This window comes from Heterocephalus glaber, unplaced genomic scaffold (assembly GCF_053883595.1).
Source record: "Heterocephalus glaber isolate CG9 unplaced genomic scaffold, H.glaber_assembly_v1.0 deba00001504, whole genome shotgun sequence".
Classification (NCBI taxonomy): Eukaryota; Metazoa; Chordata; class Mammalia; order Rodentia; family Bathyergidae; genus Heterocephalus; species Heterocephalus glaber.
The window spans coordinates 71,391,520-71,407,797 of NW_028258324.1; the positions used below are offsets into that span (position 1 = coordinate 71,391,520).

General features: G+C 49.5%; 1 protein-coding gene and 1 long non-coding RNA gene across 6 annotated transcripts in view; one reads left to right on the forward strand and one right to left on the reverse strand.

Moving 5' to 3' along the window:
* Nucleotides 1–15,581, forward strand: part of Mcf2l2 (MCF.2 cell line derived transforming sequence-like 2) — a 237,566-nt gene extending 221,985 nt beyond the window's left edge. For 4 of the 5 annotated variants that reach the window (XM_004834923.3, XM_004834925.4, XM_087186824.1 and 1 more), the window contains 5 exons: nt 38–71; nt 2,728–2,822; nt 12,812–12,900; nt 13,155–13,270; nt 13,343–15,581. In XM_004834923.3, coding sequence (XP_004834980.2) covers nt 38–71; nt 2,728–2,822; nt 12,812–12,900; nt 13,155–13,270; nt 13,343–13,439 — 431 coding nt within the window. In that variant the 3' untranslated portion in view covers nt 13,440–15,581. Of the gene's footprint in view, nt 1–37; nt 72–2,727; nt 2,823–5,302; nt 8,651–12,811; nt 12,901–13,154; nt 13,271–13,342 lie in introns of those variants that run through there. The other variant, XM_087186826.1, reaches the window with a different exon arrangement.
* Nucleotides 9,862–12,813, reverse strand: LOC147825437 (uncharacterized). The gene is made up of 2 exons (XR_015441063.1): nt 12,564–12,813; nt 9,862–11,319 (listed from the first exon to the last, which is right to left on the reverse strand). It is a non-coding gene; the product is annotated as an uncharacterized LOC147825437 (long non-coding RNA).
* Nucleotides 15,582–16,278: the final 697 nt, after the last annotated feature.

The window sequence follows — 16,278 nt, forward strand, 5'->3', positions numbered from 1 at the left end:
AGCTGAAATTTGAGAGCACTGTTTTGTTTTATTTCAGACAAAGAAAATCTACACTTTGAGGCAACCACTGAGTGAGTACTGATTTTGGGGGGGGGGGTTATTGTTAAGAAAAAAAAGATTTGACGTTGGTCTTACATGATTGGTTTTTTTTCTTTTTTTATATATAACTATTATCATTCACTAAACACACACATATACAAAAATTAAAATTATTCAAAGAAAAACAATGCAAGGGAAAAAACTATAATAATATTCAAATATAATAGAACTCAACCAAAGCAAAACTGAAAAGTACTTAAACATTTTTCCATACAATTTTTAAAAACATCTTAAACATTAACAAGACATCAGAGGATGTGATTTGTTTTAGAAAGATTTTCAAAACTAACATTGAACAAATAGTGGTCTGGAAAAAAATTCTAATTAGCTAGTAGACTCCACATAGGTCAATTTTTTAAATTTAAATTTCAGTACAGTCATGTGACACGTGATGGAATTATAATCTGAGAAATATGTTATTAGGCAATTTCAGCCATGTGTATCACAAAGTACCACACAGAGTGCTGACTTCTAAGTGCAAACTGAGAAGCTATACGTCAATCATCTGTGATGGCCCGTTGATATTATCCAAGTATGCAGTTAAACACGAGATACATGAGGCTACCACTGGCATAGCAGGGCACTGTTTTACAGTAAACTCTTTTATATAAGTAGGATTATGCTCTAAAGGATGAAAACCACAGCATGTTATGAGAAGTACCTAAAACAGTAACAGTCATTTATCACACTATCGAGTACCATGTACTGTACATAGTTGTAGGTGCTTCTTCTGGAAACACCCTTCTGTAACCTGATCTCTCCCCTTCCACTCCTGCCGCCCCTACCCCTTTGAACCTCTTCTTCCTATTTCAAATTATCCATTATTCGTTTTAATCATTTTAATCCTTAATTACAGTTTCAGTTTCTCACACGAGAGAAACTATTCAGTATTTACACATATGTGTCCTATTTATTTCACTTAAGAGTACGGCCTCAATATGCATCCATTTAGCAATAAATGTCTCTAGTTTCTCATTCTTCGTGGCTGAGTAGTACTCCATTTTATTTAAAAATGATTGTTTTTATAGTTTTTTTTAACACTTAGCTTATTATAAGTGACTTCCAATTTTTAAATTAATATCAGTTCACTGACTGCACTGCCAGACTGGCAGACTGGATTATCTTTTTTTTTTTTTTGGTACCAGGGATAGAACTCGGATCCTTGCGCTTGTGCAACAGGCAGTGAAACCACTGAGCTAAATCCCCAGCCTTGGATTATCTTTTCTAGTGCTTGCTTGCGGTGTTGTGAAACCTCCCTTCGTTCCTCTGGCATCTGGCTTTCTTTCCTTTGTTTTCTTTGTTCCCTTCTTTTCCCTTCTTCTAGCTTTCATAGGACAACCTCCGATTCTGCTTCTGTCACCTGGGGCCGAGCTGCCCTCCCTTCCCCAAGCAGACAGGTGCTCGCTCTGAGGTCAGCCCCCTCGATCGTCCTCTCCACTCCCCCTTGTCTGGGAGGAAGATGCGCTCACACTTCTTGCATAGTTCAGTCCGCAGTGGTGCTTCTGGCCCTGTCCATTTCTGTCACTTACGGACTCTCTGTCGTCGTCCCTCTCCCTGTCCAGGGCACCTAATATGGGTTTATGGAATAACCCTGTAGACTCTGATCCAGTTGAGGCACAGGAGCCACTTAATTTTCTAGGCTCACCTGGCCTGACCCTAATGGAGACTCCTGGCCCTAACCCAGAGGGAGGACAGCAGTGTGGAGGTGGGTGCAGCTGTAGAAGCCGCCCGAGTTTCCCTCCCTCCTCTTCCCACCCACCATTGTATGGAGCCTACTGCGGGTTTATCAGGCTGCATTCCAACTGTGTGTGCTTAAACGTTTCTCCCTGCTAGACTGTGAATTCCTGGAGGTTGTCTTACTAGTTATAGCTTTCCTTGGGCCTCACGTAGAAGGGCCTGGAACTTGTACAGGTGCTCAGGTAAATGTTTAGAGAATTAAGAAACGAAAGAACTCATTGAATAATCAAATGAGGTTAGCAAACTACTCTGAAAGCTAAGTCAGAGGGTGACAAGCTTTGGTTCAGCACATCTCATTCATCTTGGACCTAGGGCCGGGGATTTAGCTCAGTGGTTCCGGCACCTGCCTCGCAAGCGCAAGTTCCCAAGTTTGATCCCCAGTACCAAAAACACACACACACACACACACACACACACACACACACACACATCTTGGACCTTATTCCATGAACTAATCCAATCCAAACATCTTGGTACAATTAGATAAGGCCAGGAGAGGGTAACTCAGGTCAACAAAGAGGAGAAGGGAGGTGACTTGAGTCCGTAAAATGGATTTTGAGAAGACAGAGAGGAATTCTTTAAAATGTGTAGCCAGTGCCTGCCTTGCAAGCACAAGGTCCCAAGTTTGATCCCCGGTACCAAAAAAATTTGTAGCCAGTTACCCCTTAACTGTGTAATCCAACAGGTGGTGTCCTTTGAACACTGCCTTCCTGACTGATCCACAGAGGTGGGACAGGTCTTAGACCATAGGCAAGGGATGAGAGAGAAGCTGACCTTTGACTTCAGACCAGAGATGACCTATGTGAGCCAGCGCTGTCCTTGCTGGGAGAGGGAGGGAGGGAGCATGCACCATTCTTTCCAACCACTCAGTGCTCGTGTGTTTCTCTAAAGCAAGGGCCATGCCGTGGAAGGTGCTCCCTGGATTGAGAGTATGGAAGGAGCTACTAGCCAGGAAGACCCAGTCTCCAACATGCATGGGATTCAAGGTAGGACCCAAAGGAGGATGGTCGCCGAAGCGGGGGTGGGGTGACACTTGCTACTTAGACGCTAAAGAAGTCGCCAGAGTTCATAATAAGAGGGGGGAAATGAAAATGTTTAACCATCTGTGTGATACAGAGTCCATTTCCGGCTGTTCGTTTGTGTGGCTCTGATTAGGCCAGGATTCTCACACTGAGAAGTACCTTTCTTTTTGGAAGAGCCATTCTGTTAAGAACAACAGATAGAGGGCCAAGTGCTTGGCTAGAAGGTCTGTGTTTTGGACTCATGACCCTGGATGCTGGCCTTTATCTCTCACTCTTCCCAGTTTATGGATTTTACCTCCTCCTCAAACTTTCCATGGAAAGGTTAAGAATTCTTGCCCATGAGATTTCAGCTCTAACCGCTTTGTGCATTGACTTCCTACAGGCAGAATTGGGTGGGGAATCAGAAAGAAAAGCAGGTGTAGGCTCATTTTTATAGTTCAAATTTAGTTACATCATAGTAGATTTTATTTTCATGAGATTCTAAACATGCTATTTTTGTCATCATCTTTTCAAAATATTTAAACTAAAGATAACCCCCCCCAAGAGAAAAACCTTCTACTTTGAGCTTTTGCCATTATCCATTATAAAAGCCTTGGGAATTTAGTATTTGAAGTTCTGGCCTTTGGATTATGTCTTAGTCAGCTCAGGCTGCCATAAACAAAGTGTCATAGACTGAGAGGGCTAAATGACAGAAATTTATCTTCCTAGTGCTGGAGGCAGGAAGTGTGAGATCAGGGAGCCAGTCTGACTGGGCCTAGGGAGGGACCTCTCTGCCTTGGGAGGGCTGTCTTCTCACTGGGTGCTCACACAACTTCCGCCTTCAGTGGACAGGGAAGAGAAGCAGCTCTCTGATGTTCCTTCCCATAGGGCACCAATCCCATCAGGCCATCTAATCTGACCTCATCTAACCCTATTACTTCTGGAAGGCTTCATCTCCAAATACTACCACATGGAGGGAGGGGCTACAACATGTAAAGGAGGGGGAGGGGCATAAACGTTCAGTCCACCACAGACCATTGAGATTGATTCGCAGCACATGAGCCATATCGTCAGGTCCAGACTTTACTCGGCAAAGTCCTCTGGAAAAAGTTTTACTGCAAAATGCATTCCTTCAGCACCTAAATAACGCAAAAAGCCCTTGAAGAAACACACACACGCACACGCACACACATGCACACACACACACACACAGCCCCCTTCCCATGCCCGTGCATCCCGGCCAAAGCTAACTAGGTGTTAAGTTTCTTCTTCAGGCCTCTGGACCCTTGGCTGCTAATGAGCATGAATAGCAAATTAAACAGGAAGAAGGTCATATAACTAAGAAATCGGAAGTTCAGCCTTGGCCAACAAGTATTAATAGCAATGTCATTTAAGAAGCCAGTGATTGCCAATTAGGGTGTGTGTGCATAAGTGTTAAAAGTTTTTATATTTGGAAAATGAAAAATGACCTATTTTCTTCTTAGTACAGACCAAGAAAAATAAAGCTTGAGAAAAATCCTGGCCAGTAAGGGCTTCCTGTAACATGACTCCTAAATCCTTTCATAAGGCCTGTCCCTCTATGGCAGTGGTGGCGAACCTATGGCACACATGCCACAGCCAGCTGTTTGTCATCATTGAAAGCTTTAAAAGGTTCACCATCGCCGCTCTATGGGATGAGGCAGGATCTCTGGGAGGGGTGGGGTTTTTATGTTTGTTTTCCGGTGGAGATTTTGGGTTGGCTTGTGAAAAACACTTTTGAGAAAAGAATATCAAATTTGTATCTGCTAAATAATTGGCTTTATTCCTAATATGGACTCAGATTTGCTGGATTAAGTCATACTCCACCTTCCTCTATTTTGAAAATTCAAACTACAGGACAATTCCTGGTATTAAACTCTACTTTCGGCTGGGCCTGACAGACTGTGTGTTGAGACTTCTGTTCTAGACCTATTAGGTTGTTCATTTAACAGTTGATTCTTCAGATTATCAGAACTATTAAAAGGTTGAGCCTACCAACCTTTGACAAGTTATAACATATGTCATGTTTTTGAGATGTTTAACTGCTTTTGTTATGTTCCAAGAATCCCTTAAAGAAATATGTATAACCCAGGAGTGATGGTGCACGCCTGTAATCTCAGCACTCGGGAGGCTGAGGCAGGAGGATCACTGTGAGGTCGAGGTCCATCTGGGCTATGTAGTGAGTTCAAGGCCAGCCTGAACTACATAGTGAGACCCTGTTTCAGGAAGGAAGGAGGGAAGGAGGGAAGGAAGGGGGAAGGAGAGAAAGAGAGAAAGAAAGACTCATAAGATTAACTCTTTGATGACAGAAGGATCAACAGTAAAATCTACAAATTTGCTGATCACCAAGAAATATGAGCCAATTAATACATTTATAACTCCTCCTTTACCCAGAACATAAGGAAGGCGATTATCCAGGTGACTTTCTTTCCTTCCTCTGTCTTTAGCCAGCTGATGCAGTGCTACCAGACCCAAGAGGCACAGGCTGAGCAGAAGGGATGGCATTCAGTGTAAGCGTGGCTATAGACTGTCCATGCGTGTTTGTTTGTGCATCTGCCTGGGGACAGAGAGACAAAACAGCAGAATGACTGTCCCACTAATGGGAGCGAGGATGGCCTTTTCCCTTGCTGGAGTCATCAAAACCAGTCAGCTCTTGAGAAGACTGCCTGACACCTTGAATATGTAACTCAGAGTTTTTAAATGTCCCATGCTGGTGAGGGTGTGGAGCAAAGGGAACTCTCCATTGCTGATGGGAATGCAGAATGTTAGACACCCTGTGGAAGAGTTTGGCAGCTTCTTAGAAAGCTCGAGATATGCCAGGGATTTAGCTCAATGGCACTGTGTCTGCCTGGCAAGCACAAGGTCCTGAGTTCAATTTCCAGTAATGAAAAAAAAGAAAAAATCTTCAGAAAGCTCGAGATAGTCTTGCCATACAATTCAGCCATCGGGCCTTGTTGTTTACCCAAATGAGTTGCAAACTTTGGAACATCTATACAGTGGAATACTGTTCAGTGATTTTAAAATGAGCTATCAAGCCATAGAAAGACATGATGAAACCTTAAAGGCAAGGTGTTAAGTGAAAGGTGTCAGGGCTGGGCGTGGTGGTGCATGCCTGTAATCCCAGCACTCGGAAGCCTGAGCCAGGAACATCACCACAAGTTCGAGGCCAGGCTGGGCTACATCGTGAGACCTTGTCTCAGAAAAACAAAAAAACAAACAAACCAACAAAACCCTTAAAATTGGAAAGCAAATCATTCAGTTAAAAAATGGACTGGAGTCTTCAACAGACACCTCACCAAAGATGTACTGGTGGCAAATGAGCACTTAAAAAGATGTCCCATATCAGGTCATCAGAGAAATGGAAATTAAAGCAATGAGGTTCCACTGGCCACCTACTAGACTGACCAAAACCCAGGACACTGAGAACCCCAGGAACCAGCAAAGGTGTGGAGAACAGGGGCTCTCATTCTTTGCTGGTGAGAATGCAGAGCCTCTTTGGAACCAAGTTGATAGTGACTTGCAAAACTGAATATATTCTTATCATACAATCTAGCATTCATGCTTAATATCTTTCCAGAGGAGTTGAAAATTTATATCCACACCAGGAAAAAAAAAAACTATTCACAGATGTTTATACCAGCTTTATTCATATTTACCAAAACTTGGAAGCAACCAAGATGTCCTTCAGTAGGTGAATGGATGAATAAACTATGCTACATCCAGACAATGGAATATTGTTCAGCACAAAACAAATGAGCTCTCAAGCCAGGACGAGATGTGGAAGAACTTTACATATTATTCAGGGAAAAGGCCAATCCGAAAAGGTTCCGATCCATCTGATCCCAGCTTCATGACATTCTGGGAAACGTAAATATGCAGGTAGTAGAAGGATCAGTAGTTTCAGGTCTTAGTGGGGTGGGAGGGTTGAATAGACAGCACAGATTTTCAGGGCAGTGGGAATGCTCTCTACGATGCTAGAATGGTGTGTGCATGTCATGAATTTGTTCAAACCCCAGGAGTAAGCCCTGAGATACATAGGGGATGCTGGGTTAATGTGATGTGTCAGGGAAGGGGCATCGGGACAGCAAGCGCCCCACTCGGTAGAGGATGTTGGTAGTGGGGGAGGGAACCGTGCGTGTGTAGGCCCAGAGGAAACAGGGAAATCTCTGAACCTTTCTCCTGCCATTGCTGTGAACCTAAAACTGCTCCATGAACAATCAAATGTGCCCCAAACAGTAAGTAAACCGCATTCATAGTATGAGAGTAGCAAATGCTGACATCCTGGCCAGTTCCTCTTTAGAAGGCCACCACACCCATTTCTTTCAAGGCTGCTTTGCGCTTAGCTGACACCTTCACCGCAGTGCCGGAGAACTGCCTCAGCTGACCAGAACTGTCTAGCCAGGAAGTGCCCAAGGGGCTGTGTCCACCGCCAAGGGCAGTTTCTGGGCGCACTGGGGCAAGGTACAGAAATCGGCCTTTCTGTCCCCAGACCCTACACCTTTGTGACATCCACACTGCAGCGTTTCCTAGTGGCCGCTAGACGTCAGCCACACACACAGCTGTGCCTGCCTCTTCCCAGCCTGCCTTCCAGAGCTGTCGGAGAGCTTTCTCAGTAGCACCTTGCACAATCTGCTTCTGGAAACCTGCCCAGGGCAGTACCAGGAACAGACTAGAGACAATGGGGTTCTAGTGTCACATGCTGGCCGCGGGGGAGTAAGAGGTCCTTGGCTGGTGTTGGGGAGTGGTGGGGGTCCTGGTCCCAGGCTGCTGCAGGAGCTCCATGGCCCAGACCCTCACCTGGGGGACCTGGTTTCAGACCCGGAGGATAGGGATGCACCCACTGGCATTGCATCTTTAGCATCTGAGAGGGGGAGATGTTATCTCAGGGTGGTGGAATTGGGAGGCCATTGCTCAGCACCCCTGAGTCACTAAGAGAAAATGGCAGGCTCAGATTAGTCACCAATTTAAGGCCCAGTGTGGAGTCAGCAGGCCTCTGAGTCAAGGTCCCGTCCCCAGCTCCTCCCTCAGGGGGAGGCAGCAGGACTCAGCTGGCCTCCTCCTCCATGGGCTCTCAGCGATGGAGACGCCGTGGCAGCAGAATTGGAGTTGCGTGTGGGCCTGGCAGTGTGAGCTCCCTGTCCTCAGGGCCGACCTGGGATGTGACCTGGCTGTCATATCTGTCACCCCTTTGCTTGCCAGTGTTGATCTGGAGGCCCTGACAGGCCAAGTGGGTGTCCCCTTGCCCCTCACTGCCCCATTTGTCTCTCCCGAGCCTCGTGTTCAGGAAGGACGGCCTTCCCCACGAGAGGGACCCTCTTCCTTAGGGCCCAGGAGTAGCTGCGCCTGCCTGCAGGGCCTCCGCACGGCCCTCAGGTACACTTATGGGGGAGCATCTGGCAGTCGGGCTTCTAAGACCTGACCCAGATACCCAGCTGAGGCGCAGTGTGGCAGTCGCCTTTCTTTAAAGCAGACAGACTGACCGAGCCATTGCCACTGCTGAATGTCCCGCTGACAGCAGAGACTGTGAGGGCCAGAGTCCCTTACTCACTCTCCCTTGAGGAAACAAGCTGACCTGTCACCCGGCAAAGAGGCACCATGTGTGATCGATCATGTGAACTGCTTGGATCGAGAAACTTACTCAGTGGCCAGAGGGCTCCGCTGTGGGCACAGGGCACAGGGCCTGCAGTCCTGCCCCCCACACTCAGGCGCTGCCAGCCCCATGGGGCAGTGGAGCAGCGAGCGCGGGTGAGGCAGGCGGGGCACAGTGTAGACCCAGAACCTTGAGGGAGGGGTGCCCACCTTCGGGACACGGTGGCGCGTACCTTGCATCCATGGCGCTGTACGCCAGGGGGCAAAGCCGCTGAGTCCGGGAGCCAGGTGCCCCGTGAATTGTGACCTTGATTTCATGGCTCCTTGTGACCCACATGGGAAACATCCCCGTCCTCGCTGAAACTTTCGCCTCTGTGGACCTAGAGGTCTTGGTTCCCAAGGGGATCGGTTCCACTAGGGACACAGCGAGAGTCCGGCCTAACTTGCATGTGTGTCTGCCCCAGCCTGGGCGGCTGCTCCCAGGCTCTACCTCCAGGCCCCACCTCCCTCCCACCTGTTCCAGATGCCTCCCCTGGGGGCCCGTCTGGCCCCTGGCTGGTGTCTTGCACAGCAATGTCCCAGACTCATCTGGGCCTCAGGGAGCACAGAGAGATGCCGCAGGGGCCCCGGGCAGAGCCCCCTCCCCGCCTGTGTCCCCACCGACTCCTTCTAGTGTGCCAGCTGCTTTCTTTGTCCGCTGGCTGCCGGTGTGAGGACGAGGTGGCAAGGCTGTCAGGCATCGGGGCCAGGGCCAGTTGGGGGAAGGAGGTAGGATTTCCCGTGAGGACTCCCCCGTGGTGGACGGGACAGTCCCACGACAGCCAGGCTGCTGTTTGCAATGCTCCTGGCTCACCAACCTCTCTGGTAGCTGACAGTGAAAATGAACAAGTTTGGCTAATGATATCTTAGTAGCCTGGATTGTGTGGAAATTTTTGAATTCTAGTTTCACTTTTATCTCTAATCTGCAAAGCCTCGGCCATGTCAAGGCTAGATAAAATGAGACTAAGCATCATACCTTGGAGGCAGCAAGCCTGGAACCTGTCTGAGGACCCCGAGAGCCCAGTCCCTAGGTGGCCACTTCTCAGGTCCCTGGGGGTCTTACAGGTGACCTATGGGACATCTAGTGTGATACATAGGGTTGTGTCTTTGCTTGTTTTGTAGCTTCACTAAAGTAATTTACCTTCAATATTAATATTTTACTATTCAAAGATATTTCATTCACATTTGTATTTTGATAAAGGAAATCAGTTCTAGCAAACAGCCTTCTCTGAGAGTATAGATTATTTTAAATATCTCACCAATTGATTTTAACTATTTTGTTTCCTTTTCTGATTATAAAATATAAAATGATCAGAAAAGATTGTCAAAAATTTAGGAAATACAGAAAAGTACAAATGAAACTGCAAATCAGACAGAACCAGATAAAACCATTTTAATAGTCTTCTCTCAGACTGTGTTTATAGATATGCATTATTTGGGGGGGGGAATAACACTGGGACCACACTGAAGTTTGGGTGGCTTTGTATTTTAGTCTTATTGACAATTTTCCATAAATCTGATGAAATGGATAAGACTTAGACTGAACCCCACTGGACATATTGGCTTATCCTCTACCCCATCTACCTTCGTGCCCATTCCAACCCAGAACATTTGAAGGCAGCTGGGGTTGAACTAGGAAGTATTTTCCCAGTTGTGAAGTTTCTTTGTCCCCAACTCACAGCAGCTCTGAAACCCTAAATCAGCAAATTCTGGCTGGGTGTGGTGGCACACACCTGTAATCCAGCACTCAGGAGGTTGAGGCAGGAGGATCACCACAAATTCGAGGCCAGCCTGGGCTACATAACAAGACCCTGCCTCAAAAAACCCAAATTAAGCCGGGGATTTAGCTCAGTGGTTCCACCGCCTGCCTCCCTCGCAAGCTCAAGGTCCCGAGTTTGATCCCCACTACCAAAAATAAATAAAATAAAATAAAGATTTCTTTAAAAAACAAAAAAACAAAGATTTCTTTTTTAAAAAATTAAATAAATAACTAAATCCACAAACTCAGACTGCCTTGGAAGCAGGTGAGGACTTTGACAAGGAAAATTCACTGGAGGGGAGAAGAAAAAAAAAAAAAAAAAGAAGTGTTCTGTGTTCTGAGAAGATGTGGAATCTGAATGCAATGAATTGAATGCCTGAGAATGACCTGCTTCTCTTAGCCAAGATAGTTGCAAATAAAAGACACTGTCAGGTGTAGACCAGCCTCAGCATCCAAGCTGATACTCTTGGACCCCCAGACAAAAGCTTCTCCTGCAGCCCCAAGCCCCGGCACGCGCTGGCAGGGCCCCCGGAGTGAGCCCGGGGCTGGCAGAAGTGGCCGCAGTGCAGAGGGACTGGGTCTGCAGCAAGGCTCAAGGGTTCTGCTCAGACTCGGGTCTCACAGGCCCAGGCCCGAGTCCAGCTTTGTCTCTGAAGGCGTGACTGCGCCTCTTTGGGCTTCTTAAGCCCTTTTGTCACCTAATTTACACACTGTTGGTTATACCGCACGGTCTTCTCATGGAGGTGAATCTCCTGGGCCTGGGCCTGGATCGCTGTTAGCAGACGGTCATCAGCTCCTAGCGACCCGCCGCTCCTCCCAGGGAAGAGGAGGTGGACAGCCCAGGAACTGCTTTAGGGTGCTCTCCACCCCAACTCTCCAGGTGAAACGGATGCACTTCATTTCGCGTGATAGAGACAGCCCTTCACAGGTTGTAAGGAATAGAGAAAAATCTACCTGGAAAGAAAATAAAATAGCTGGCCCGTTTAAAAATCTGCCTCCGAACTCCAGAATCGACGGCAGTCCCATTACGCCCTCCAGTGGACAGCAATGGAAAAGGCATGATTTTGTCTTCTGAATCTGTAATTTACCAAAAAAAGTGTATTCGGAAGATATTCAATTCATCTAAGCAAAAGAAAAACTTAGACTTCTTAGAATGTTTACTTTAAATGCTAAAAGTAGATTTCCTAAACTATGTGGGCTGCTTCTTATGTGAGCTAAGGGAAAGAATACTCGCAGCCCCCGGCAGCAGCATTTTCTTGGCTCGCCTTCCCCGACAACACTGTCTAATTGGGCCCCGGGGACTCTGGGCGCACCTGCCCAGCACGCTGCTGCACCGTGGCTAGGACCCGTCCTTCCGTGCATTTGCCAAGAATGCACCTGTTGCTTACTTTTTTTTTTCCTATAATGAAGTAATTAAATATTTATCAAGGTCCCTGTGGCTCCTGCGGAGAAACTCTTCAGGGTTCCTGCAATTACTATCAACAATAACAAGTGTTACTCTCTACATTCCAGGCATTTTATTTTATCAACACCTGAGCTAATCCTCATACCAACACTACAAAATAGAGGTTATTATCCGGGTTTGAGAGATAAGGAAACAGATGCTCGCAGAGGCTAAGTGACTTCCAGGGTCACACAGCTGCCCGGTCGGTGGCAGCTGGGCCGAGGCTTCGATCGCCCCTCATCCAGGCGCCTGGGGCTGCCAGACCCGGGTCTGAGGTTCGGGAGCCTCGGTGCCGCCAGCTCCTCCGTTCCCAAGGCTCAGGGCCCGAGGCGGGACCGCAGAGGTGTGGCCCCGGGCGGTGACAGAATAGAATACCAGGTGCCGGGGCGGGGAGGGGCCCAGGCCCGCTCCCTCCGTCCGCTCAGGCTCAGGCGGACCTCGAGCCCGCCCCGCTCACGCCCTGCCCCGCAGGACCCAGCAGCACAGCGGGGCGCAGCCCCACCCCGCGGACCCCGTCACCCGAGGCGCCACGCACCCTGCGGCGGGGCGGGAACGCGTCGGCCCCGGGCTCTGGCGGCTCCGGGCGCTGAGGCCGCCCGCAGGGGGCGCTGTGGTGCCGCCAGCCCGTTCCCGTCCGCGCCCGAGCCCGCGCACCCGGCAGGTTCCCCCACACACCCCGCGTCCCCGCGGGCGTTAGGGTCCCAGCCCGGCCGCGGGCTCCCCCGCCACAGCAGCTCCCTGCAGCAGGCCGGGCCTGAGTTCTGAGCCGGCGCTCGGCCGGGCGGGGCAGCTCCGTCTGCTGCCTTCGGCCGGGGGAGCCGTCGCGGGCTGCAGACCTGTGACCCCTCGGTCCCCATCCCACCCCAGGCCCCTGTACCCTGCGGGGTGGCGGGGATCCATCAGGTCTGTCACTTCCTGCGCTGTCCCAGCCGGTGCAGGCCCGGGCCGCAGCCTTATCTTCCGGGAGTCCTCTAATCCGGGGTCCCCCTGGCCCAGAGCAAACGGGAGGATCCCGAGGCAGGCGCTGCCCGGGTGAGGTTAGCGGGACCACGCTGCCCGGGACGCTGCCCGCGGCCGGGGACCGTCCTCCTCGCCCAGGCCCGACCCGGCCCCTTCTCTCCCAAGGCGCCTCCAGGCCCGAGTTCCTCCCCGCGGCCACCCGGGAAGGCGGCGAAGGCGCGGAAGACCTGGAGCGGGACAGCAGCGCGCTGAGTGTAACTGTCCCCTCCCCGCCCGGTCCTGTCCCCGGCCGCCCCTGCCCCCTGCTCCTCCCTCGCCCTCCCCTCCTCTCGGGAGCCCCCACGAGGACCTGGCCTAACCCAGGGAGCTGGGGCCTGGGCCCTCCCTCGTCCCTGTCACCTTGGCCACGCGCTGGCTTCTGGTCGGGTGGGGCTGGGGTCCCCGGGAGGCCTGGCCAGGCGGACCCGGACCCGGCCGGCTCTGAGCTGCGCCCCCCCCCCCCCGCCAGCTCTCGGGACTTTTCCAGTTGGATGACAGCCCTGAAACGGGTTGCTCCAGAGCTGTGTCCCTGGAGACCGGGAGAGGAAGCACCGAGGGAGAGAAAGAACGTGCTGAGGGGGAAAGGTGAGCACGCAGGAGAAGGAAAGCAGCTGGCTGCTAGCCTGGCCTTCTCTGACCTTCTTCCTGGCGTTTCAGGGCACCGAGCAGCGCCGAGGAGGAGCAAGCGGGCATCCAGCCCCCCACAGTGCTGACGAGGCCCTCAAGTCCCAGCGTCCCCTCTCCTGAGAACTGACCCTTGTCACCACCATCGCTCCAGCCTGGCCAGGCTGCCCTGCCATCCGCCTCCTAGGGCCAGGCTGCCGTGGTGCTGCAATCGCGCCCTCCTTCCTCAAGCGGAAAACAGCCCACAGCTCAGCAGCCGTGGATGTGCAGCCCCAGGAAGGGCCCGGGGAGCCCCCAGGACAGCCCACGGGCTTGTAGCTCCTGACCTTGGAGGGCCAGATGTGCACTGTGGAGGCTCAGACGTGTGGCAGCAGCCCGGGCCTCTACCACAAGATATCAGTAACAAACCACGCCATGTCCGCCTTCCCACCCCCAAACTGTGACAATCAAAACCTGCCTTCAACCTGCCAAAGTCCCCTGCGGCTGGGCTGGGACCCACTCAGCCAGGCCAGAGAATGCACATGTGCTATTGTTAGGCCGAGGCGGTCTGGGATGTTCGCATATAGATTTCTAAATTTTTTAATTATTTCAGTTATTTTCAGTTATTTTTTGTTTTAATTTCTTTGTTTTCACTTGTTTTGAGGTTTCCAGTTATCTAATTTTATACCTTTAGTTACTTTTTAAAAATAATTTAGTTTTTGGTTTTCATTTTTCAATTATTTGTTTCTTTCAAGAGTCACAGATTTTCAAATTAATTAGTTTACAATTATTTATTTTTAAGAATGTATCTTTATAGTTACTAATGTCTGAGTTTTTCTATTTTTAGTTATTGGAGTTCTTGAGTTACTTTTTTTTAGTTACTTGACTGAAGCTCATTGGAAGATTTTGAAATACTGTAGAGTTATTTTAAGAGCGAGATGTTCTTAGTTACTTCAGGTTTTTTCTTCTGAGTTATTTAGTATTAGAGTTACTTATGGTCACAAGTTTTTTAATTCAGTCATTTTAGAGTCTGGGTTTTTTACACTCATCTATTTATTATTTATTTTGTGTTACTTGGTTTTTAATTACTTCATTTCCAAGGTTCATTTTCCAACATTGTGTTCTGAATGTTTTATGTTCAGAGTCTGAGGCATTCCAATCTTTCCGTTACTTTCAGATTTCCTTAGCTATATTGCTTTTCAGTCTTTGTCATTTAAATATATTCTCTTCTTTATTTTCACATATTCTATTCAGATTTATTTTCAGAGTTATTTAGAATTAGAATTACCTAGTATATCCACCAGCTCGCCGGAGAGACACTAGAACACAGGTGTTACTAGAGGATTCAACAAAAAGAACTGTACTCCTGCTGCTGGAGATTTTTAAGAGAAGAAGTGAACTGGGGGGATCCTGGAGATTTTACCTCAGGAAGCAGCCACCGTGCCAGAGGCAGGGGAATGAAAGGCAGAGGCTGGGTTCTCCAAAGTCAGACCCCTGGGGGTCGCGGTGGCCCCGAGGCTGGGCTCGTGCGGTGAGGAGGCACTGGCCACGTGCAGGTGCCTCTGGCTGGGGTCTGGGTGTCTGCAGGGGCACAACAGGGTGTTGACAGGAGAGCCGGAGGCTGGCAGGACCCATGGGGCACCTGTCTCCCCTCCTCTCTTCCACCCTCCGCAGAGGAGGAGCCAGGGAAGTTCTGGGCTCGCTCACCAGCACCTTTACCCCAGTTCTAGAGTTGGTTTTGATTTAGTGTGTTTGGAATTTTTATTTTTGTTTCTTTTTTAGGGGATGGAGTTGAGACAGAGTCTTGCTATGTATCCCAGGCTGGCCTTGAATTTATGGCAGTCCTCCTGCCTCAGCCTCCTGAGTACCAGGATTACAGGTGTGCACCACCACATCCAGCTGTGTTTGGAATTTTTAGGGGTGATCTGACTTTGCGTTTTCCCTGGCCGTGGCCAAGTCTTTAGTCTCGGTTGTTTCTGGAGTGGTGTAGCCCAACAGACCCTGAAAGGACTCTCCCCTGTGAATTCGAGGGAACCACTTTAGAATTCAAGAAAACAAAAACAATATGTCTCACTGGGTTCACAACAGAAGGTCAGAGGCCAAAAAGGAATGGAGATTCAGGGACAGATGTCAGGGGAGGCCTCGGGACCTCTGTCCCTCGCTCCCGCGTCAGGCTTTGCTGCAGACCCGGCCTCTCCCACATCCTTTGCTACAACACAGTCTTTCCTGATAATGTGTGTTTGAAGTGTGTAGACTCTTTGCACAACAAAATAAAGTTCCTCCCACAGCTACAGTCTGTCCCCCAGGCTCTTCTCTGTGTGACATTTTTCACACCACATGATTCCATTTTTGAACAGAAAATGTTTTTGCACGACGGTACAATGCCGTCACTCCTTCAACACCTCCCAGAGCTCTTCTGTCCTGCAGAGGGCTCTGCTGTGGGGTGAGGCCAGGAGGAAAGGGGATCACGGTGAGTGAGAAGCTCTCAGTCCAGTGGGGAGACAGATGTGATACCACTGTCGCAGCGCAGTGCGACACAGACACTGTCATCCACTTCCCAGTCCAGTCAGGGAGCGGTCATGGTGGCCTGGGTCTTACAGAGCTGAGTTTTCCCCAAGTGGAGGAGAAAGAGGAGGAGACCCTGGGTGGGGGAACCGCTCATGCTCGGGGGCAGGGCAGGAGGGTAACGAGACAGGGGCACTGGGCCATGGAAGACACCATCACGGGGACGGCCCTAGCCTCAGCAAATCACTCAGCACCTGTCAGTCATGTCATGTTGTCATTCAGCTCTGAAATACCCAGGGAAAGAACATTTTATATTCTTAAATCCAACCCACTCAGCCCTTGTGCCATTTTCTTTTCTGCCAGCATGAAGTGGCTCACTCTGAGCGTGCCTTTGTCTAATTAAAACTTCATTAAACTTCGCTGCTTTTTCCATACTGTCATATGCCACATCCAGTTCTTTGTCACACACAAGAACCTGGAAACCT